The 24,824-nt window shown below is 35.0% G+C and overlaps 1 protein-coding gene across 1 annotated transcript in view; it reads right to left on the bottom strand.

Annotated features, from left to right (window-relative positions):
• TEX11 (testis expressed 11) overlaps positions 1-24,824 on the bottom strand; it is a 254,883-nt gene that overhangs the window by 166,111 nt on the left and 63,948 nt on the right. Inside the window, exon 8 of the mRNA XM_069464262.1 lies at positions 3,997-4,082. Coding sequence (XP_069320363.1) covers positions 3,997-4,082 — 86 coding nt within the window. The remainder of the gene's footprint in view (positions 1-3,996; positions 4,083-24,824) is intronic.

Below are 24,824 nucleotides of genomic sequence, written 5' to 3'. Positions count from 1 at the left end.
TAACTCCAGTGAGAATGGCTTTTATCAAAACCTCCAAAAACAAACACTGGCATGGATGCAAAGAGATAGGAACACTGTTACACTGCTGATGGGACTGCAAATTAGTACAACCTCTATGGAAAGTAATATGGAGATACCTCAAAGACCTAAAATAGAACTACCATTTGATCCAGAAATCCCACTATTAGGCATCTACTCAAAGAAAAAAAAAGTCATTTTATAAATAAAGACATCTGCACTCGAATGTTTATAGCAGCACAATTCACAATTGCAAAGATGTGGAAACATCCCAAGTGCCCAACAATACATGAGTGGATTAATAAAATGTGATATATTTATACCATTGAGTATTACTCAACCATAAAAAACAATGGTGAACTAGCCCCTCTTATATTATCCTGGATCGAGTTTTAGCCCAACATTTGCAGTGAGGTATCACAAGAATGGAAAAACAAGCACCACATGTACTCACCATCATATTGGTACTAACTGATCAACACTTAGGTGCACACATGGAAATAACATTCATCGGGTGTCAGGCAGGTAAGAGGGGGCTGGAGGGTATGGGTAAATTCACAACTAATGGGTGCGGAACACACTGTCTGGGGGATGGGCATGCTTGTAGCTCTGTCTTGGGCAGTGCAAAGGAAATATATGTAATCAAAATGTTTGTACCCCCATAATATTCTGAAAGTTAAAAAAAATTTTAAATAAAATCAGCTTCTAAATGTGAATAAATAAATAAATAAAATAATAAATTCCATCAGGGCAACTGAGACACCACTAATAAATCCTCTAGATTATAGAGGAAAGTTCCATATTAACAGTCTCTTTCCAACTACTTATTCTTGCATTCTTCAAGGAGCAGACATAGGAGTTCAATACTGCAAGACTACAAAAGAGGAGGAATAGGAGAAAAAATGGTATTTTATTAAACACAAACCTCTTAGGCATATTATTTCCAAAGTTTGCATTTAGATTTGAAAAATCTTAAATTCTATATTTTATAAAGGCCTGACAGAATTTGTCACTGAATACATTGAGGCAGATACTCTGACAATCACAGAAAAGGGAGCTGAAGGAATCTCAATTTCATTCATAATTATAGCAGCCTTCTCTTAATCTGTGGTATCTCTAATAAGAAGACATGATCAAAAGAATGTGGCAGAAAGCAAAGGGAGCAGGAGCTGTCTATGAACTCTTCTTAGCAAAAGAAAAGGCAGGGGAGAGACAAAAATTGATAAAGGTCCTGAACTGAGATCTGTTAACAAAAATTGCTGGAAAATAATGAGATTTTTAAACAATATCCACTACCATCCTTTATCTTTAGTCTAATTCTAGGCCTCAAGCAGGGATGGGGAACCTGCAGCCTTCTGATTTCAAGATCATTCTTTTTTAAGCACTAAAGCAGGGAAGAAAAGCTTCATCTTTCTCTGTTATGCCCCTTTTAATAAAAGAATTTATTCTATAAAATTTGGATTCAGTCAAAAGGCCGCACTCAAGGATCCTGAAGGCCACATGTAGCCCCAAGGCCACAGATTCCCCACCCGGCAGGCATTCACTGTTCTCAAAAAGAGTTAAGCCTATAGAATGTACACTCATTTTCCATGGCCTCCTTCTGGTATAAAATTTACAGAAGAGAGTGCTTAATTATCAGCTATTCATCTCTGCTTATAGCACCAACTGCTCCCAACAGTTGTCTCAACACATGGATATAATTAAAACATGAAAAAAAACCTGTTCCAAAGATTGACAGTATTATGATAGAACATGTGGATGTTGGTTTTATGACATTTTATTTGGGAAGTTAACAAGTAATCCATGCTTGATCTAACTGTGATAAATTTTAGAAGAAACTAGTGGAGTGGCCACAGGAGTGTCCATTTGCAGTAAATAGCAAATACCTAAAGATAGCAGCAGCAGCAGCTACCACTTACTGAGTAGTTTCTATTTTCTAGGCATGTTACTGAACACTCTATGATACATGCAGCATCATATTTAAACCCTACAACACTCTAAAAAGTATCACAATATTTAACGATTTCATACTAATGTCATAGATGACAACAAATTTTGACTGAGAGTTAGTCTAGTACTAAAAAGTCTATTCACTGTGCTAAAATTCCTAATGTTGACAATATTGATAATTACTTTTGCATCTTTTTAATCCTTAAAATATGATAATTCCTTTCAAGGCATTTGTAAATATTTCACCGAGTTATTTTTGTATGTCCAAAAGATGTGGAAAAAATAAGGAGACAAAAAGATTAAAATCATATACAATAACTAAGCTAGAATTAAAGTTTTTTCTTTTTTCTTCAATATCATTCTAGTGATGCAAACACTAGTACAGTGGTACTCTAAAAGTGTTATCTATTTGGATTTTTATGAAAATATCACTGTGGGTCAAATTATCTTCCCACAAATATAACCACTAAATACAGCAAAAATATGATATCATTAGCTTATGATGTGGATGTCAGTCATGTCCCATCATCATCACATTTTCCTTCTTTAAGGTTTTTTTTTAAAAAAGATGATAACAGATAAGAGGTCAACAACATATGGCATATGTGAAAATAACCTTCATGTCATGCCACTTCAAGCCTCAGCCTGATGTTATGACCAATTTCTAGAAAACATTTATCTTTATGACTCCTAATTCATCCTCATTCTTGGCATAAAGTTCAAGCTCAGTTCCAGACTAAGTTTCCAGAAGCCATCCATGCCACCAGCATCCTTTTTTTGTTTGTTTTATTTTGTTTGTTTGGACCTCCCCATTCCTGCCTTCTTGGCATACCAGTCTTTTGATACATTGATGCCATAAATTTTGTAAGTGCTCTACTCCCAAATACAGCCAAATCGTGGGCTAGAACTCACTCATCATGTACTTTATTTAATGGAAATCTGTGGTAAAACTGAGCTAAACTAGTTAGCTTTGTTGGTATATTTTAAATAATTAAATTTATAAAAATATGATTTATAATAAAAACTTTCAGGTATATTCCAATTGTGTGAAGTAGTCTAAGTTGAGATAAGTATATATCTTACAATTGCATAAGCCTATTCTATCAGGTATAGTTCTTTGTACAGGATTTGATCAATCTTTGGGCTCTAAAAAGTCTTTTACATAAACAGATTATTTGCATAAATATTTTGTTAAAGGTATATCTGAGTATATAATTTAAATGACCATATTGGTATTTATTTCCTTAAATGACAAATATAATTTTCACAGTAGTTAGACTATCGTTAAAATAATCACAGTAGTATTTCCAAATAACTAGAACCCTATACTTAGACAAGGTAAACATTTAGTGAATTGATTTGATACATTTTACTCCATGATCCTCTCATATTCAAAACACCCTATGTGACATCTGCAGACAAATACATTTTTCACATAAATTCGTTTAACTAGCAATTATTGAGTATTTATTATGTGTCCGTGCTGGACCCAGGTTTTCAGTAAAAGACAGGGTTCTTGCATATAGGTGCTATATTCTTCTATTATCCTCTCGATATTTCCAGCTTAAGCATAACAATCCAAATCTTAGTATAGTGCTCAGCATTCAGTAAATGTTAAATATCAATATATACTTACTTGACTGATATTAAAATACCAAAATTCATCTAAGACTAATAATTTTACCTGATACTACCCCCACCGACCCCTCCACCTTACACCTTCATGTAGGCAAACAGCAATAACTACCAAAGCAACAATAAATAAATTTTCCGTGTTCCTGATGGAGATACAAAGGAATACTGGGGTAGGGGGAGTAAGCTCTTATGTTATATGAAGAAGAGAACACATTTTTCTATCAACTGGCAACATATAAGAATAAGCAATACATGTTAAAAGAGTAAATAAATTTCACATGTTGGCGTTTGAAGTCAGAGAAGGTTTAAACTGCCAACGTACCATACAGTAAATATTAACTGGCCTCTATGATACTATTCTTGAATTTACATTCATTGTTTTATTTATATTACCTAAGCCAGAAAGAGCTTTCTTCATATTTATTCTGCTTCTGGGTTTCTACTCCAAAGTTGTAACAGAGAATATGAAGATATCCTGTCTGCAATATAAAAAAAGTGTCAGATTCGTGATTTCCTTAAATTAAAAAAAAAAATTATAGCTATTCAGAATCTTTAAAATTTACTTAAAGTGTTCTGTACATCAAAATAAACTTCTTTATCAAAAGCTCTCAATTTATATAAAGAAGAAATATAAAACATTCAGGTTGGGGCATTAGCTATGTATGGGAAGGTATTACAATGTATTATTAATAGAACTTAAAAGATCTTTTGTAACAGGAAATGAGAAATCCAATCATTGCCCAACAAAAGGACAGGCTAAAACACTGCTTTTGGCTGCCAGATCCAGTAAAATGCTAATGCGGAGAGTATATTCAAAGACAAAAAATCCCTATGGGTGGGGGGGAAGGGGAGGAATGAATGCTTTTTGTTTGTTTTTTTCCAAAATTAAGACAACTTTAAAAAATTCTGAACTTCTCAAATGTGTTCATAGCATTATCCAGGCATAAGACTTATTTAGAAATAATAATTTTATCTTTAGCAACAATAATTGTCTTTACTAAATTACCATTGAGATGAAAGCAGTAAAAGTACGTGAATGGTGCCATAGGAAAACACTCTTTTATGGGTTAATCAGCACCTCAGTCCCTGCGTTAACATCATGTTTTATAGAATTTTCATCTCTCAAAATACCTGGAAATGGCATAGGATTAATTTTAATTCTAATAATTTATCTAAATATCTCCTCACTATTTATAGAAACCATCTATCCAGAATTTGATTATACCCATATAAAAAAGTCCTTTATAAGTTTCACCTGAGTAAGACTACAGAAGCAGATCCTCAATTAAGAATCCAAGATCTGAAGTGAGTTATTCATAAGTAATGTGTAAAGACCTGTCTTGCTTCAAAAAGTTTCCCTTTGAATTACAGTACATTCAGAAAATAGAAGCCCAATATGCATGCCTGAGCACATCAGACCTACTGTATTTTTGAGTCTAAAATAAAGAATAGTCTTAGAAATTTGGTCTGGCAAGAATCCAGAGGTATTTAAATGCATTCTTGACACCTCAGCAAAAACAGCTTAACCATTACATGCCCCAGATCTCATAGGTTCACACAGGGCCATACCAATGATGTAGCTATACTGGAATAATGCAGCTCACACACACTTGCTGCAGAGAGGTCCGTAACTGAATTTGTACATGGGAAAATGAAAAATAAAAATTTCAATGAACATTTATGTCTACTGAATTGTTATTCAATTTCCTCAGTATTTCTGCCTCTGCCTTCACAATCCTTTCAAGTGTACTTACGTTAAATACTACTTTCTAGGGAAGAAAAGAATACAAAATAATAACAAACTTATAACAACATATCTAAAAAAGACTAAAAGAATTTCCAAGAGATCTGCAGTATTTTTTAATATAATGACAAAAAAATGCTTTCACTACCAATACTGCTCTATTACCCACTTGATCATTTATACATTCAATAATAACTTTTTATTAAGCATCTCCTATCTGTTAGGCACCATTCTAGACATTAGAGATACATCAGTGAACAAAACAGACAAAAATCCCTGTCCTCATAAAATATTTCTAATGAGGTATGAGGTACTAAGATTCATAAAAGTATATGTTTAAGAAAATATATTCTTAGCCTTCCATGGAGTGCCAACATCTAATTTTGCAAGCAAAGACACATGGCAAAAATAGTACTAGGAAGATATATTTATAAGTCTATTGTATATTGGTCATGTAGAAAGGGACCTAGAGGGGCTCCAGGGCCCATGAAATCTCTAGAACCAGCAGCCACTGCTACATTGACTGGCCCAGAAATGACAGCCCCAACCTAATACCTACTTTGCAATGCCAAGATGAGACTATATAGATGATAAATAAATACTCAATTAGCTATTGCTGCTAAAAATGAATTTGATCACCAGCTTTTTGGTTCAATACGAGGATTTTTATTTTTAATTAACTAAACAACTTCATTGTATGCAACTTATTTTGTAAATAGGCTTTCAAAATTGAGAAAAAGCAAACCTCCAATTACTTTTTTAGTCCGAAGTTTCCAAGCTATTTTTTTCTGATTTGGTTGTCTTTTAATCATTTATAGATGATGCATTTTACATTTTGTTCAGTTATAATAGTGTAGCAATAATTGAATGATAATTGCTTGGCCTTAAGACATTTACCTTCCAACCCCTCCCTCACTCAGCTTTCTCTAATCCTCAGATATCTCAGTAGTAATCAAGAATAGCTCATTAGTTATTTCTCGTGGTACTCTAAGATACAAACTTATATATCCAATTTCCCAAATACTTTTTCTCTGCCTCTGAATAACAATACGGCATAACCTTCTGCCTTCATGCCAACACCTCATAGTGATTTCTAATCTAGTTCTGGGATACAGGAAGGATGTCTCAGAACAAAAAAAGAGTTGGTTTATTTAATTATTAATTTCTTTTAAGTGAATAACACTGTTATGTCTTCTCCAACCTTTATCTGATCATTTCCTCTCATTATAAGATTTTCTGCCCTAGATTTCCAGGTCCCTTGTCTAAACTTTATGCCCATCAAAAACACACACTAAATAATTTCATTGACCTTTAGAATTAAAAGCACGATTTTCCTAAACGTAAAGTTCTATTAACCACTAACCATCTTCCAAATAAAGTATATGTATATATATATATATATGTATATATATTTTGTGTGTGTGAGATAGAGTCTCACTATGTTGCCCAGGCTAGAGTGCCGTGGCGTCAGCCTAGCTCACAGCAACCTCAAACTCCTGGACTCAAGCGATCCTCCTGCCTCAGCCTCCCGAGTAGCTGGGACTACAGGCATGCGCCACCATGACCAGCTAATTTTTTTTCTATATATTTTTAGTTCTCCAACTAATTTCTTTCTATTTTTGGTAGAGACGGGGTCTCGCTCTTGCTCAGGCTGGTCTTGAACTCCTGGCCTGAAGCAATCCTCCTGCCTCAGCCTCCCAGAGTGCTAGGATTACAGGCATGAGCCACCATGCCCAGACCCAAATAAAGTATTAATACAAACTCTTTTTTTTTTTATTTCAGGATATTATAGAGGTACAAACATTTTCGTTACAAGTAATGACTTTGCCTCACCCAAGCCAGGGCTAGAGGCGTGCCCTTCCCCCATACAGTGTGCACCACATCCATTACTTGTGAATTTACCCCCCCCACCCCCCCACCTGACTGACACCCAATAACTAATAAAACGTTTCAAGGAACTGCAAAAGGAAGAGCAAATTCATTATAAACCTAGCAGAAGAAAAGAAATAACTAAGATCAGAGTAGAACTAAATGAAATTGAGAACAAAAGAACTATACAGAAGATCAATAAAACCAAAAGTTGGTTTTTCGAAAAAATAAACAAAATTGACAGCCTTCTTGCTTAACAAGGACTAGAAAGGAAAGGACTCTAATAAATTCAATTAGAAATGAAAAAGGAGAGGTTACCACAGACATCACAGAAATACAAAATGTTATCTTTGAATACTATAAAAATCTATATGCCCAAAAACTACAAAATGTGGAGGAAATGGACAAATTCTTGGAAACATATAACCTCCCTAAGTTCAACCAGGAGGAAATAGAATTCCTGAACAGACCAATATAAAGCACAGAAATTGGAGCAGCAATTAAAAACCTTCCAACAAGAAAAAGTCCCAGACAAGATGGGTTCACACCCAAATTTTACCAAACATACAAAGCAGAACTCATACCTATATTGCAGAAATTATTCCACAACATTTAGAAAGATGGTATCCTCCCCAACTCATTCTACGAAGCCAATATGACCTTGATACCAAAGCCAGGAAAGGACACAACAAAAAAAAGAAAACTAAAGACCAATATCCCTCATTAATATAGATGCAAAAACTCTCAACAAAATCTTAGCAAATCTGGAAGCTCTGAGTTGGGTGGGGCAAAGGCAATATACGTAACCTAAATATTTATACCCCCATAATATGCTGAAATTAAAAAAAAAAAAACAGAAAAAAGAAATCTTAGCAAATCAAATCCAACAGCAATCAAAAAAAATAATTCATCATGACTAGGTGGGCTTCATCCCAGTGATGCAAGGCTGGTTCAACATACGCAAATCTATAAATCCAATTCGCCACATAAAAAATAAAAGCAAGAACAAAGACCATATGATTCTCTCAATAGATGCAGAAAAAGCATTTGACAAAATCCAGCACACCTTTATGATAAAAACTCTTAACAAAATAGGCACAGATGGGATATACCTTAAAATTATTAAGGCCATATATGATAAACCCACAGCCAATATCATATTGAATGGGGAAAAATTGAAAACATTCCCGCTTAGAACTGGAACCAGACAAGGTTGCCCACTATCTCCACTTCTATTCAACATAGTGCTGGAAATCCTTGCCAGAGCAATTAGACAAGAGAGGGGAATTAAGGGTGTCCAAATGGGGGCAGAAGAGATCAAACTCTTACTTTTAGCTGATGATATGATATGATATCTAGAAAACCCCAAGGATTCAACAAATACAAATTCTTAACTCTGGACTTAAAGGTTCTTTACTAGTAGCCCCATCCTGACAAAGGCATAATTACTCTTCAGTTACATATCATCCAGGAGCCTCTAATTCAGCCCTTTCCTCTCTCTACATTTGTTTTTCCCATTTGGTTTTCTCTACATTTGGTTTCACCTCTAACACTGTACAATATACCACAAGTTTTCTTTCCGTAAATATTACTCAAGAGCCTCCTTTCATGACGTTCAATGTACAATTCAATGTCCATTTACCCTACAAAGCATATTAAAGAAATATGCTTTAGAAATATTCTAAAATGAATATAAAAGAGTAAAAGGCAAAGAACAGCCAACATAATTTTATTAAAGAAAAATGCTGCCCGGATGCGGTGGCTGGCACCTGTAATCCTAGCACTATGGGAGGCCGAGGCGGGAGGATCGCTCAGGGTCAGGAGTTCGAGACCAGCCTGAGCAAGAGCGAGACCCCATCTCTACTAAAAAATAGAAAGAAATTAACTGGACAACTAAAAATATATAGAAAAAATTATCTGGGCATGGTGGCGCATGCCTGTAGCCCCAGCTACCTGGGAGGCTGAGGCGGTAGGATTGCTGGAGCCCAAGAGTTTGAGGTTGCTGTGAGCAAGGCTGACACCACAGCACTCTAGCCCAGGCAACAGAGTGAGATTCTGTCTTAAAAAAAAAAGAAAATAAAAATGCTTTAGAAATATTCTAAAATGAATATGAAAGAATAAAGGTCCAAGGACAGCTAATATAATGTTGAAGAACAACTAAGTAGAAAGACTTACCCTATCAACACTGTACTGAGTTGAATAATGCCCACCCAAAATTCATGTCCTCCTGTAAACTATGCAAGTGACCTTATTTGAAAACAGGGTCTTTGCAGTGTAATAAAGATGAGATCATACTTGATTAGGGCAGGCCCTAAATCCAACATGACTGATGTCCTTATAAGAAGAACGTTTGGAAATAATATAGATAAATCAAAATGTTATTCTAAAAATGTACATCTAACCCACAGAAAGATGGGGAAAAACTAAAAAGAGAAACAAAAAGCAGAGGGAACAAACAGAAAGCAAAACAAATAAAGGCCAGCATCAAGTTCCTATTAAAGATGCCAGATTGAGGACACACATTAATGTCGGCTCTCTTCTGAAAACCCACGAAAATGATAGGGAAGAAATTCTTTTGAAAAAGCACATAAACTTTACTATCTTGACCATTTTTAAGTGTATAGGTCAGTAGTTTTAACTATATTCACATTGTTGTGTAGCAGATCTCTAGAACTTTTTCAACTTGTAAAACACACTCTATCCATTGAACAACTCCCTGTTTTCCCCTCTCTCCAGCTCCTGGCAACCACCATTCTACTTTCTGTTTCTATGAGTTTGACTAATTTAGATATATCATGTATGTGTGATCAATCAGTATTTATCTTTTTGTTATTGTTTATTTCATATAGCATGTCCTCAAAGCTCATCCATGTTGTAACATGTGGCAGGATTTCTTTTATTCTTAAAGACTGAATAATATACCATTGTATGTATATGCCCCCTTTTATAATCGATTCATCTATCAATGGACATTGGATTGTTTCTACCACTTGGCTATTGTAAATAATGCTGCAAAGAATATGGGTGGACAAATATCTCTTTGAGACTCTACTTTCATTTCTTTTGTATATATACCCAGAAATGGGATTGCTGAATCATATGATAATTCTATTTTTAATTTTTTGAGAAACCACCACCATACTGTTTTCCACAGCAGCTGCACAATTTTACATTTCCACCAACAGTGCACACAAGTTCCAATTTCTCACATCCTCACCAACACTTTTTATTTTCTATTTTTTGATAGTGGCCATCCTAATGAGTATGAGGTTATACATTATTGTGATTTTGGTTTGTGTTTCCCTGATTGATATGGTTTGGATGTTTGGCCCCTCCAAATCTCATGTTGAAATTTGATCCCCCAGTGTTTGAGGTGAGGCCTAGTAAGAGGTCTTTGAGTCATGAGGGCAGATCCCTCATGAATGTCTTGGTACCTTCCCCATGACTATGAGTGAGTTCTTTATTAGTTCACATGATAGTTCGTTGTTTAAAGGAACTTCACACTACCTCTTTCCTCTCTTGCTCCCTCTCTCGCCATGTGACACACTTGCTCCCCCTTTGCCTTCTGGCTTGACTGGAAGCTCCCTGAAGCCCTCACCAGAAGCAGATGCTGGTGCCATGCTTCTCATATGTCCTTAACTGTGCCTTAGAAGCACAAATGGACAAGGACAAGATTCAAGCTCTCCTTCCCCATTCCATCAAATAAGCAATTGCTTTTCCATGATCCTAGCAATAGACTACAAATGTATTCATTTTCTACAGGGTGCAAACCAGAGGGTATCTAGACTTAGGAAGATAAGGCACATGAGCCAAATATACCTCTTCTCTTTATAAATTAACCCAATCTCTCTTGTATTGCTATAAAGTAATATAGAAATACAAAACAGACTAACACACTGATGATAAGTGATGTTAACCATTTTTTCATATACCTGTTGGCCATGTGTATATCTTCTTCTGAGAAACGTCTATTCAGGTCATTTGCCTACTTTTTAATCAAGTTGGTTTTTTTTCTTTTGATTGTTTATATATTCTGGTTATTAATCCTTTATGAGATAAATGATTTTCAAATATTTCTCCCATTCTTTAGGTTGCCTTTTCAGTCTGTTGATTGTTTTCTCTGAGGTGCAGTTTTGCAGTTTGTTGAAGTCCTATTTATTTATTTTTGCTTTTGCTGCCTATAGTTTTGGTGTCATATCTAAGAAATCATTGCCAAACCCAATATCAAAAAGGTTTTTTCTATGTTTTCTTCTAGCAGTTTTATAGTTTTAGGTCTTACGTTTAAGTCCTTCATCCATTTTGAGTCATTTTTTGTAGGTGGTGTTAGGTAAGGGTCCAACTTCATATCCAGTTGTTCCAGCACCATTTGTTGAAAAGACTGCCATTTCCCCACTGAGCGGCCTTGGCACCCTTGTTAAAGATCACTTGGCCATATAACAATACATGAGTTTATTTCTGGGCTCTCTACTCTGCTCCATTGGCCTATATGTCTGTCTATATGTCAGTACCATGCTATTTTGATTACTGTAGCTTTGTAATACATTTTGAAATCAGAAAATGTGAGGCCTCCAACTTTCTTCTTTTTCAAGATTGTTTTGGCTATTCTGGGTCCCTTGAGATTCCATGTGAATTTTAAGATTTTTTAATAGTTCTGCAAAAAATGTCATTGGAATTTTGATAGGAATTGCAATGAATCTGTAAATCACTTTGAGTAGTATGAACATCTTAACAATATTATCTTCCAACCCATAAACATGGGATGTCTTTCCATGTAATTTGTGTCTTTAATTTCTTTCAGCAATGATTTGTAGGTAAGTGTACAAGTCTTTCTCTTCCTTTGGTAAGTTTATTCCTTAGTATTTTATTCTTTTTGATGCTATTAAGGAAAAAAATTTAAAAAGGCACAAACTCAGAAGGATAAATACAATAGGATTACAGACAAGAGCAACACAATTTTGAAAGCTGAAAAAATGGATAAATTAGTAACATGAGAAAGCTGAATACTATGCTAGCAATGAGGAAATCTAAGAAGTAACCCAATTTATATTGCTGAATCATTCTCCCAAATTCAGCAGTTGGCACACAAGGTACCTTATAAAGGTGGGGCTTAAAACAAGAAGATTGGTTGAAAGTCTATTTAAAAAGGAGTTAGACCCTTGCTATGGTTTATATGTTTTTGCCCCCTCCAAAATTCATGTTGAGACTTGATCCCCAATGCAACAGTGTTGGGAGGTGTGACCTTTTGACAGGTGATTGTATCATGATGACTCTGCCCTCATGAATAGGATTAGGTGCCCAAGTGGAAGAGCTTGAAAAAGGGAGTTTGTCCCTTTTTGCTCTTCCATATTTGGCCATGTGAGGACACAGTATTCCTCTCCCCCAGAGAATGCAACATTCACCAGACAACTGAACTTGCCAGTGTGTTGAAACTGGACTTCTCAGCCTTCAGAACTGTCAGAAAATATATTTCTGTTCTTTATAAATTACCCAGTCTCGGGTATTTTGTTGTAGCAGCACAAAAAGACAAAGAAAAGACTCAAGTCTCCTTCCCCACTGCATCAAACAAGCAATTAATTAATTATTTTTCCATGATCCTAGCAATAGACTGCAAATTTATTCATTCTCTACAGGGGGCAAACCAGAGGGTATCTAGACTTAGGAAGACAAGGCACAGTTAAGGATAAAGGTACTATATTGCAAAAAGGGGGATTAAGTAAAAATTTTCATACTGAATATTTAGAACCACGTCTATCTTCCCTCCCTCCCTCCTTGAATTCCAGAACCCAGGAAGCCAGGCATTGAATCTCCAAAGGTTAGACTAGAAGAACATTCTTTAGGAAAATTGCCCAACCCAAATGAAAAGATTTAAGGACACTAAAACCAGGAATAGCTAACCTTACAGATCACTTCATCCAGATCATTTTACAGAGAACACTCAGGCACACAGAATTTTCAATCAGATTTCTGGAGTTCTGTTGTTAAACATAAACACCCAATGATCATCAGGCAGTTGAGGAAGGCATCTAATAGAATAGAAGAGACAAAATGCACACACACACACACACACACACACACAGAAAGAGAGAGAGAGAAAAATCACCTACGGAAAAAAAGAGATTACACAGAGAACAAAAATGAGGAAATAACAAAACAGAATTTCCAGATGGGAATGGACTACTGAGTGTCCAGCACAATGAATGCAGACAGAGCCACAGCAAGGCAAAAAATCATGCAATTTAAAAATAATGGAAGGCTGGGCGTGGTGGCTCACACCTATAATCCTAGCACTCTGGGAGGCTGAGGCAGGAGGATTATTTGAGCTCAGGAGTTCGAGACCAGCCTGAGTAAGAGTGAGAGGCCCATCTCTACTAAAAATAGAAAAAGTTAGCTGGGCATGGTAGTGTGCACCTGTAGTCCCAGCTACTCAGGAGGCTGAGGCAGGAAGATTGCTTGAGACCATACTTGTGAGGTTGCTGTGAACTAGGCTGACGTCACGGCTCTCTAGCCCGGGCAACAGAGTGAGACTCTGTCTCAAATAAATAAATAAATAAATAAAATTAAAAAGCAATAAAAAAAAAACACTGGAAACAAGAACAATATCCATTTCTTAGCAAGAAACAAAGATAGTATAGTGTTTAACAGCAGGGACTTTGGAGCCACACTGTCTAGGTTTGAATCTAGTTTTTATCATTTACTGTATATCCTTGAGCAAGACACCAAAACCCTTTTTGCCTCAGTCCATATCTATAAAATAGAGATGACAACTGTGCTCACTTCACAAGGTTGTTGTAAAGATAAAATAAATTAATATATGTGAAGCACTTAGAATAATACCTGGCACATAGTAATGTTAGGTAAGTGTTACTGCACCTTATTGTTCCATAAACTTTTAGAGAAAAAAACACAGATTTCATACATAAGATCAATAATCAAAATGGCAAGTAACATCAGAGAAAATGGCACAATAGGGAACTCCAAGGGCCTCGCCTTCCACAGAAACACTGACAAAAATGAACAAAAACTGTCAGAATCAAATTTGTTGGAACTTTGGAAAATAGTCAAAAGTTTACATTAACCAAGCAAATGTGAATCAAGGAAAAGGTGATAAACACAGTAGGAGAGCTCCATGGTATTTTAAATTTAGCTTTATCCCACCCCACTCCCTGGGATAGTGACAGCCTTAAAGATAGCTGCCCTCATTCCCAATGTGGGTTCCTGGTTCTCAAGAAAACAAAATGACCTTGTTGCTCAGTAATTGTGTTTGTTGGATTGACCTATCCTGGAGTTCCCAGAAGGAAAAATGCTTGCCTTTGTTTCTCCTAACTCAGAACTCTTGCAAAGTGGAAAGTAGCTAAGCAGAGAAATTAGCTAGAAAACACTGAGAGGCATAAGAACAAGCCACTGCTGCCTGCAGCAAAACATGACATTGGGACAAACAATAACACACATTGAAAGCCTGGGAGGAAAAGCTCCAGAGAGTTACTTTGGGCAATAAGGGCTTTGAAAAGCTCACACATAAAATGGGAAATCTAGACAGCCAAGTGGATGTCCAGGGCAAGATGTATGCTGATAAAAGGCTTGAGAAGACCCTAAGCTTTCGCCTCCAGCTGATCTTTAGGCTCAATGCAACCAGGAAGCAAAGGTTAAGGCAGAGTTATAAACAGTATGACTAAGCATTGACGGAGTGACCCAACACAGATCCAATATACAAAGACAGGGAGAGTATTTTTTCTTTCCTTTCATGTCTTTTTTTATTTTTGCCTCCAAGCATTTATGGAAATCTTTGTCAAACCATTAGCTGACTGCAAGTTAAAGTAAAAGAGACAAAGAATACAGTTTTTTTTAAATTAGTTTAGAAAAGTGACTAAACAAACAAAACCACTACAAAGCACAGCAAGAACAACAAACTCTGAGGAGGGGGAAAAGTCTGACTTCCAAAGTTACCACATTATGATATTGAAAACAACTAATTTTCAACAACAAAAAAAATGTGAGGCATACAAAGAAACAAGAAATTATGGCCCATCACAGAATAAAAAAAAGAAATGAACAGAAACTGTCTCTGGGGAAGAATAGATGTTGGACTTAATAAACTGAGACCTTAATGAATTGTCTTAAATATGCTCAAAGAGCTAAAGGAAACCATGGAAAAGAACTAAAGCAAACAAGAAAAAAGATGTCTCACCAAATAGAGGATATCAATAAAGAAATAGAAATTACTTTTTTAATTCTGAAGATAAAAATACAGTAACTGAAATGAAAAATTCACTAGAGGATTTCAAAACCGGACTAGAGCAGAAAAAATAAAAAATCAACAAACTTGAAGGTAGGTCAATTGAAATTATCCAGTCTGAGGAGCAGAAAGAAAAGAATGAAAAACAATGAATAAAGCCTAAGAAATCCAAGGAAAAACAACAATTTTTACAAAATGGAAGTCCCAGAAGGAAATGAAATGGAGTGAGAAGGAGAAAGAATATTTAAAGGAATAATGGCCAAAAAATTCCCAAATTTGATAAAAAAAAAAAAGATATAGATCTACAAATCCAAGAAGCTCAACAAAGTGTAAGTAGGATAAACACAAAGAGATCCACACTGAGACACATTATAATCAAACTGTCAAAGGCCAAAGACAAAGAGAGAATCTTGAAAGGCAGCAAGAAAGATATGATTAGTCATGTAAAAGGGTTCTTCAATACAGTAATAGCTGATTTCCCATCAGAAACTATAGAGGCCAGAAAGCAGTAGGATGACGTATTTAAAGTGATGAAAGAAAAAAAAATTGTCAACCAAGAGTTCTGTAGTAAGAAAAACTATACTTTTTTTGAGACAGAGTCTCGCTCTGTCACCCTGGGTAGAGTGCAGTAGTGTCGTAGCTCACCAAAACCTCAAACTCCTGGGCTCAAGCAATCCTCTTGCCTCAGCCTCCCAAAAGCTGGGACTACAGGCGCACATCAAGATGCCCAGAGGATTTTTCTATTTTTTGTAGAGATGGGATCTTGCTCTTGCTCAGGCTGGACTTGAAATCCCGAGCTCAAGCGATCCTCCCAGGATTACAGGCATGAGCCACCGTGCCTGGTCTTAAAACTATACTTTTAAAATTAAGACATTTCCATAAAAACAAAAGCTGAGAGAGTTTGTCGCTAGTAGACCTGCCCTAGAAGAAATTCTAGAGGGAGTCCTTCAGGCCAAAATAAAAGCAAACTAGACAGTAACTCAAAACCATATGGAGAAATAAAAACACTGGTAAAAGTAAGTAGGTAAATGTAAAAATCAGTATCAATACATTTTTGGTTGGTAACTCTACTTTTTTATATGATTTAAAGAAAAATATGTAAAACAATAAGTAAAATTCTATGTTAATAGGCACACAGTATATAAATATTTAATTTGTGACAATAATATAAAGGGGGAGGGACAGAGATGTATAACAGCAGAGTTTTTGTATAATATTGAAGCTAATTGGTAGTAATTTAAACTAGATTGTTATAGGTGTATGATGTTGATTATAATTCCCATGGTGACCAATGAAAAAATAGTTAAAACATGTACAGAAAAGGAAATAGAGGAGAATCAAAATGGCAGACTAGAAAAAAATGCAATTAACCAAAAATAAGGTAGTAATGGAGGGAATGAGGAATAAAAAGATAAAAGACATATAGATATATCAAAACAAATGGAAAACGGAAGAAGTGAGTCCTTCCCTGCCAGTACAGTTGGCCCTCCATATCCATGGATTCCACATCTATGAATTAAATCAACCGAGGATTAAAAATATTTAATGGATGATTGTTTCTGTACTGAACATGTACAAGCTTTTTTCTTGCCATTATTCCCTAACCAATACAGTATAACAACTATTTAACTAGAATTTACATTGTATTAGGTATTATATGTAATCCAGAGATGATTTAAAGTATATGGGAGGATATGTGTAGGTTTTATGCAAATACTACACCATTTTATATAAGGGATTTGAGCATCCGTGGATTTTGGTATGGTGGTGGGTCCTGGAACTAACGTCCACAAATGCTAAGGGATGACTATAATTACTCTGGTTTTTTGTTGTTTTTCATCAAGTGTTACTTTTCTTATATATAAAAATATTCATTTCAGATTTACAATCATGAATAATTTAAAAACTAGCTTACTATCTTATAATAAAGTAAATGATTAAATAAAGTTATACATATAATTGCAGAGATTTAAAAAATGTCATTTGTAATTACTTTAATGTGATTAGATTGAACTCTCCAATTAAAAAACAGATATCAGCAGATTGGATTTTAAGAACTCTTTTAAAACCATGATCTAACTATTTGCTGTCTAGAAAAAAACTCACTTTTGTATCCAAAGACAAAAATGGGTTGAAAGTAAAAAGAATGGAAAAAGATATTTCACACAAATAGGAACCAAAAGAGAGCTGGAGTACCCACACCAGTATCAGGCAAAATAGACTTCAAGTCAAAAAATGTTACAAGAAACAAAGAACATTATATATTGATAAAATCATAAATTTATCAAGAAAGTATAACAATTATAAACATATACTCAACTAACAACAGAGCACCAAATATATAAACTTTTTTTTTTTTGAGACAGAGTCTTGCTTCCTTGCCCAGGATAGAATTTTGTGGCATCAGCCTAGCTCATAGCAACCTCAAACTCCTGGGCTCAAGCAATCCTCCTGCCTCAGTCTCCCAAGTAGCTGGGACTACAGGCATGCACCACCATGCCCAGCTAATTTTTTTCTATTTTTAGTAGAGATAGAGTCTCACTTTTCCTCAGGCTGTTCTTGAACTCCTGACCTCAAGAAATCCTCCCACCTCAGCCTCCCAGAATGCTAGGATTACAAGTATGAGCCACCGTGCCCAGCCTCAAATATATAAACTTAAAATCAACAGAATTAAAGAAAAAAATAGACAGTTCTACAATTACACTTGGAAATATCAACACTTCACAATCAGTCATGGATACAACAACCAGACAAAATATCAATAAAGGAAAAAGAGGGCCTGAACAACACTGTACACCAACTAGACCTACCAAACACATACAGAACACTATACCTAAAAACAGCAGAACACACATTCTTCTCAGGTGCACATGGAACATTCTCCAGGATAGACCATACGTTATACCACAAAATAAGTCTCAATAAATTTTAAAATATTGAAATCATACTAAGCATTTTCTTTTACCATGATAGAATGAAACTAGAAAACTGAAAAATTCACAAATATGTCAAAATTAAACAAGAAAACCTTAAACAACAAATGTGTCAAAGAAGAAACCACAAAGGAATTCAGAAAATATTTACAGGTGAATGAAAATGAAAACATACCAAAACTTATGGGATGCACCAAAGGCAGTGCTCAGAGGTAAATTTATAGCTACATATGCCTGCATTAAAAAGAATAATGATCTCATTAATAACCTAGAAAACAGAAACTCTTCTAAAAAATAGAACAAAGGTAACACTTCTATCTCATAATATGAAGCCAGCATTACCCTGATACCAATGCCAAACAAACATATCACAAAGTTAGAAAATTACAGACCAATGTCTTTTATGAATATAGATGCAAAAATCCTCAACAAAATACTAGTCAACAAAATTCAAGAATATTATACACCATCACCAAGTGGGATTTATCCCAGGAATGCAAGGGTGGCTCAACATTGCAAAAATTAATCAATGTAATACACTACATTACTAGAACAGGGGGGAAAAGCTACATAATGTCAACTGATGTGGAAAAAGCATTTGTCAAAAACCCAACAAACTTTCATGATATAAGCACTCAACAAACTAGGAATAAGAGAGAACTTCTCTAACATCATACTCAATGGCACAAGAATAAACTTTCCCCCTAAGGGCAGGAAAAAGACAAAGATGCCTGCCTCCACTACTTCATTCAACATTGTATGGAAAGTTCTAACTGGGGGAAATGGGAAGAAAAACAAACAATTAAAAGGCATCCAGATTGTAAAGGAAGAAGTAAAACCATCTCTATTCACAGATGACATGATCTTATACATAGAAAATCCTAAGAAATCCACAAAAAACTATTAGAACTAATAAACAAATTCAGCAAATTTTCAGGCTACAAAATCAACACACAAAAGTCAGTTATATTTCTACACGATACCAATGAACAACCAGAAAGGAACATAAGAAAACAATTTCATTTACAACAGCATCAAAAACATTGAAATAGGAATAAATTTAACCAAGAAGTTGCAAAATTTATACACTGAAAACTATGAAATCTTGCCAACAAAAATTTTTAAAGCCCTAAATAAATGGAAAGACATCTTCTGTTCATGGAATGGCAAACAAAATTGTTAGAATGGCAGTACTCCCCAAAGTGATACAGATATTCAGTGCAGTATCTATTAAAATGCCAATGGATTTTCATGCTGAAATGGAAAAGCCAATCTCTGACTCATATGAAATTGCAAGGGACCCTGAATCACCAAAATAATCTTGAAAAAGAAGAACAAAATTCAAAGACTCAAATTTCCCTGTTACAAATGTACAGTACTACAAAGCTACAGTAGTCAAAATAGTGTGGTGCTGGCATAAAGATAGACATATAGACCGATGGAATAGAACTGAGAGCACAGAAATAAACCCATACATCTATGGGTAACTGATTTTAGACAAGAGTGTCAAGACCATTCAATGGAGAAAGAATATTCTCTTCAACAAAAGATGCTAGAACAATTGTATTTCCACATGAAAAATAATGAATTTGGACCCCTATCTAACATTATACACAAAAATTAACTCAAAATGGGAAAATACCCTTATAATTTTAAGTGCTAAAACTATAAAACTCTTAGAAGAAAACATAGTGGTAAATCTTCATTACCTTGGATTTGGCAATGGATTCTTAGACAAGACACCAAAAGCATAAGCAACAAAAGAAAAAGCAGATAAAATGAACTTAATTCAAATTAAAAACTTTTGTGAATTAAAGGACACTATCATGAAAGTGAACAGGCAACCTACATAATGGAGAAAATATTTGCAAATCATGTGCATATATCTGATAAGGGTGTAGTATGAAAAATACATAAAGAACTCTTACCACTCAACAACCAAAAGACAACCCAGTTAAAAAACAGGCAAAGGATTTGAATATACATTTTCCAAAGAACAGAATGGCCATACAAAAGGCCCAAAGGCACATGAAAAGATGCTCAACATCATTAGTCATCAGGGAAAGGCAAATCAAAACACACTGAGAGATAACACTTTACACCTGCTAGGATGGCATTAATTTAATGCATTAACTGCCATGTAAGTTGCATTTAACTCATGCTAGTTTTGATCCCTGGGTCTCCTGAAGCATATGTAACTCACACATCTCTTCACCTTGGGAGCCACGAGAACTATTTTTCAAGTTGCATATAACTCATGCACAGAAAACAATGAAAAATAACAAATTTTTCATTAAATTAGAAAGGACCATACTGTTTTCAAAGTTTTTATTCTATTTTCGGAATAAAACACTGTGACCCCAAAGAAAAAAAGTGTTTTTCTAGTGTGGCAGTGAATGTGTTAAAAGCCAGAACATTAACAAGCACTGGTGAGGATATGAAGAAACTGGAACCCTCATACACTGCTAGTGGGAATGTAATGTTGAAAACAGTATGGTGGTTCCTCAAAAAATTAAAAATAGAATTACCATATGATCCAGCAATTCCACTTCTAGGAATATACTCAAAAGAATTGAAAGGGTTTCAAAAAGATATTTGTACGCCCACATTCATAGCAGCATTATTCACAATAGCTAAAATGTGAAAACAACCCAAGTGTCCATCAACAGATAATTGGATAAGCAAAATGTGTGCCTGTGTGTGTGTATGTGTGTGTATCATGCAATATTATTCTGCTTTGTAAAAGAGGGAAACCAGCTAAAAGGTGGAAGCTATCAAAGCCGCCACTGCGGGATGAACAGATAAATAAAATTTAGTATATATATAAAAAGGAACATTATTCAGCCTTAAAAAGGCAGGAAATTCTGCAATATGCTATGACATGGATGAATCTTGAGGACATCACGCTAAGTGAAATAAACTGGTCACAAAAAGATAAATTATTTTACCACAATTTTAAAAATTGAAAAAAAGGAAGTACTGATGCATGCTACACTGTGGATGAACCTCAAAAACATATATGCTAAGTGAAAGAAGCCACAACAGAAGGTCACGTATTTTATGATTTCATTCACATGAGATAGCCAAAATCAGTAAATCCATAGAGATAGAAAGCAGATTGGTGTGGCCAGCGGCTAGGGTGAGGGGGCAATGAGGAGTGACTGTTTAATGTTACAGAGTTTTATTTTGGGTGATGAAATGTTTTGGAACTAGATTAGATATGATGGTTTTGAATGTAACAAACTCCACTAAATTGTTCATTTTAAAATGGTTGATCTCATGATGTGTGAATTTCAACTCAATTTTAAAAGGTTAAAAAAATGGTGCATTAATGCTCATAGCAGTATTATTCATAATAACAGAGGCAACAACCCAACTGTCAATCAAGTGATTGATGGATAAATAAAATATGCTATATCCATACCATGGAATATTATAATAGGTAAATCCATAGAGGCAGAAAGCAGATTAATGGTTTCTAGGTACTAGTAAAGAGAAGGCATAAGGAGTGACTGCAATTGGGAATGGGATTTCCTTCAAGGGGGTATGAAAATGTTTGGGGACTAAATAAAGGTGATGATTGCACAACATTGTGAATATATTAAATGTTGCTTAATTGTACATTTTAGCTTAAAAATGGCCAATTTATGTTATGTGAATTTCACCTAAATAAAAATGAAAGATAACCATGGAAGAAAAAAAGAATCAAAATGGCATCAGATTTCTCAATAGTCATGTCAGAAGCTAGATGACAATGTCATTGATGCTTTGAAAATACCCAAGGAAAATTATTTCCAACTGCAAATTTTATGTCCAGTCAAAGTATAAATTAAGTGTGATGGTAGAATAAAAATATGTTTAGACATGCAAAGTCTTCAAACAATTTACATCCCATCCAACCATCCTTAGTAAGCTACTGGAGGATATGCACCACAAAAATGAGAGAGTAAAACCAGAAAAATAAAGACACAGGACTCAAGAAACAGGGATACAATCTAAAGAGAACTGAAGGGAATTCCCAAGTCAATGAGGAAGGAAAATCCCAAAACAATAACTGTACACCATGCCTGGACAACAACCTGTCCAGATTAGAGAAAATCATAAACTATGACAGTGATGTTTTCAGGCAAGTGAAACTAATAAAATAACTAATATATTCTAACATATTGAAAAGAAATTTACATAATCAGGAGAGAAATAATATTAAGTACATGATATACTAAGTGATTAGGAAAACCAATACACTTATTAACTCCAGGGAAAAACAAAATGTTGTGTAGAAAAGAAAAAGTAATTATAGGACCTTATATGGTTCAACTATAATAGTATTTATATAAATGCTGTAGTGTAAACACTAAATATGAATCTATCCAAAATTATGGTATAATTATACAGAGATGATGGAGTGACAGAAAGTGAGCACATATATGTGCTGGGGGTAGAGGGAAGAAGAAAAGGAGCTAAATTCATCTGCTAAGGTGGGAAGTCAATATATAATATCTAAAAGTAAAAAATCAAGAAGAAACAGCATAAGAACACTAAATATATGGAGGTAAAATACCTAAAGAACCAGCTAAAATAACTGAAAGTGGCTGTTATGCAAGATTTTTAAAAAGTGGGAGTAGGTACTTGTGATTTTGTAACAAGAATTGTAGAATTATTTTTCTCTTTAAACTATGTACATATATACACTGATAATAAAAATTACATATAACAAGTAGGCATAAAACATAAACCACACACATTAAAAAATAACAGTGACAACCTAAGCTAAAAAAAATCAACATTGATATTTGCTAGAAGCCTTAATGTTCCAATGGCTACATAAAGATCCTCACTGCAGCCAAGAACATGAACAAATCTGGCCAAGCTTTCCATATACTGTAGGTATTTAGTTTAAAAGTATATAACTCACTTAAAATTTAATGGAACATTCCATTACAAAATTTCCAATGAGTCATTTTTAAGGCTCAAATGATTTTCAGTTTGGAATAAAAGTAGATACCTTTAAGTGAGTTACGCTCTCCCAGATTCACAAAGCAGTGGTTAGAAAGGTTCACAGAAAGCAATTATATGCCTCCTAGCCATAACAGGCAGGAAACTGAATTTTACTTCAAGAGGAGTAATTCATTTATGTGCCATGAGATTGGATTTTACTACAGAGAGAAATGTACAAAATCTTAAACATTATGTTTCAAATATTTGGCTACAAAATAGTAAATTTAAATAGGTAAAAGAGAATGAAAGAATTGTAATAAAGTAGCCCAGACTTCATTTAGAAGCTTTGTGCTCTTACAGAACAGCAACTAAACCTACCTGAATCTTGCATGACTTTACTTCCAAGTTTCAGAGACCAACTGGCCATTTTCTTTGTGTAAATATTAATAAAAGATTCACAACGAAGTAAAATTCTATATACTGAAGATAAATTCCAATGGGGACCAGAGATACAAATGAAACATAAAAGCAAGCCGGAACACACAACCCAACTACTCAAAATAAAATTCCGATTAAGGATCCAAACTGTGAGGAGAAGGAGGTGAAAAAGTAAGTAAACAAGTTGCTACCAGAAAATTTTGCTATAAAAACAGCCACACAGACATACATACCCTGTGGGCAATGGCCCAGGGCTTCTCTAAATTGAGGACTAGGAATTTTTGTACTGAAGGGACCTTTGAGATCATGTTGTCATACATTTTCATTTTACAGATGAGGACACTGATTTTCAGAGTAGTGAAGTGTCTCACAACTAGCCACACTAGTGAGTAGTAACTACTACAATGCAGAATGCAGATCACGAACATAGTCTTCAATAATTACAACAGTCTCAAATATCAAAGAAAGCATCCCTATGTTTTACTCATAAAAGTAAGTATATGCAAACATTTTTTAAACAAATGCTCAAAAATGAAAGAATTTTCTAACTCTCACTAAACAAGGAAGTTCCGTTAAATAAAATATCACTATATCCCAATTAATGCAGTTAATTAGTTTTTGACTATGTGCCTAAAGAAGCTGGATACTAAATCATTACAGTAGTCCCCCCCATCCACAGTTTTGCTTTCTGTGGTTTCAGTTACCCTAGAAAAAAGGGTGAATATGACACAATAAGAATTTTTTTTTTTTTTAGACAAGGTCTCCTCTGTTGCCCTGGGTAGAATGCAGTGGCGTCATCATAGCTCACTACAGCCTCAAACTCCTGGGCTCAAGTGATCCTCCTGCCTCAGCCTCCCAAAGTAGCTAGGACTACAGGCACATGCCACCACACCCAGCTATTTTTTTCTGTTTTTAGTAGAGACAGGGGTTCTCACTCTTGCTCAGGCTGGTCTCAAACTCCTGAGCTAAAGCCATCCTCCCACCTTGGCCTCCCAGAGTGCCAGGATTACAGGCATGAGCCACCACGCCTAACCACAATAAGATATTTTGAAAGAGAGAGAGAGAC

The sequence above is a fragment of the Eulemur rufifrons genome, chromosome 30, assembly GCF_041146395.1.
Source record: "Eulemur rufifrons isolate Redbay chromosome 30, OSU_ERuf_1, whole genome shotgun sequence".
Taxonomy (NCBI): Eukaryota; Metazoa; Chordata; class Mammalia; order Primates; family Lemuridae; genus Eulemur; species Eulemur rufifrons.
The sequence above is the reverse complement of the archived record's forward strand: the minus strand, read 5'-3'. Positions and strand labels throughout refer to the sequence as shown.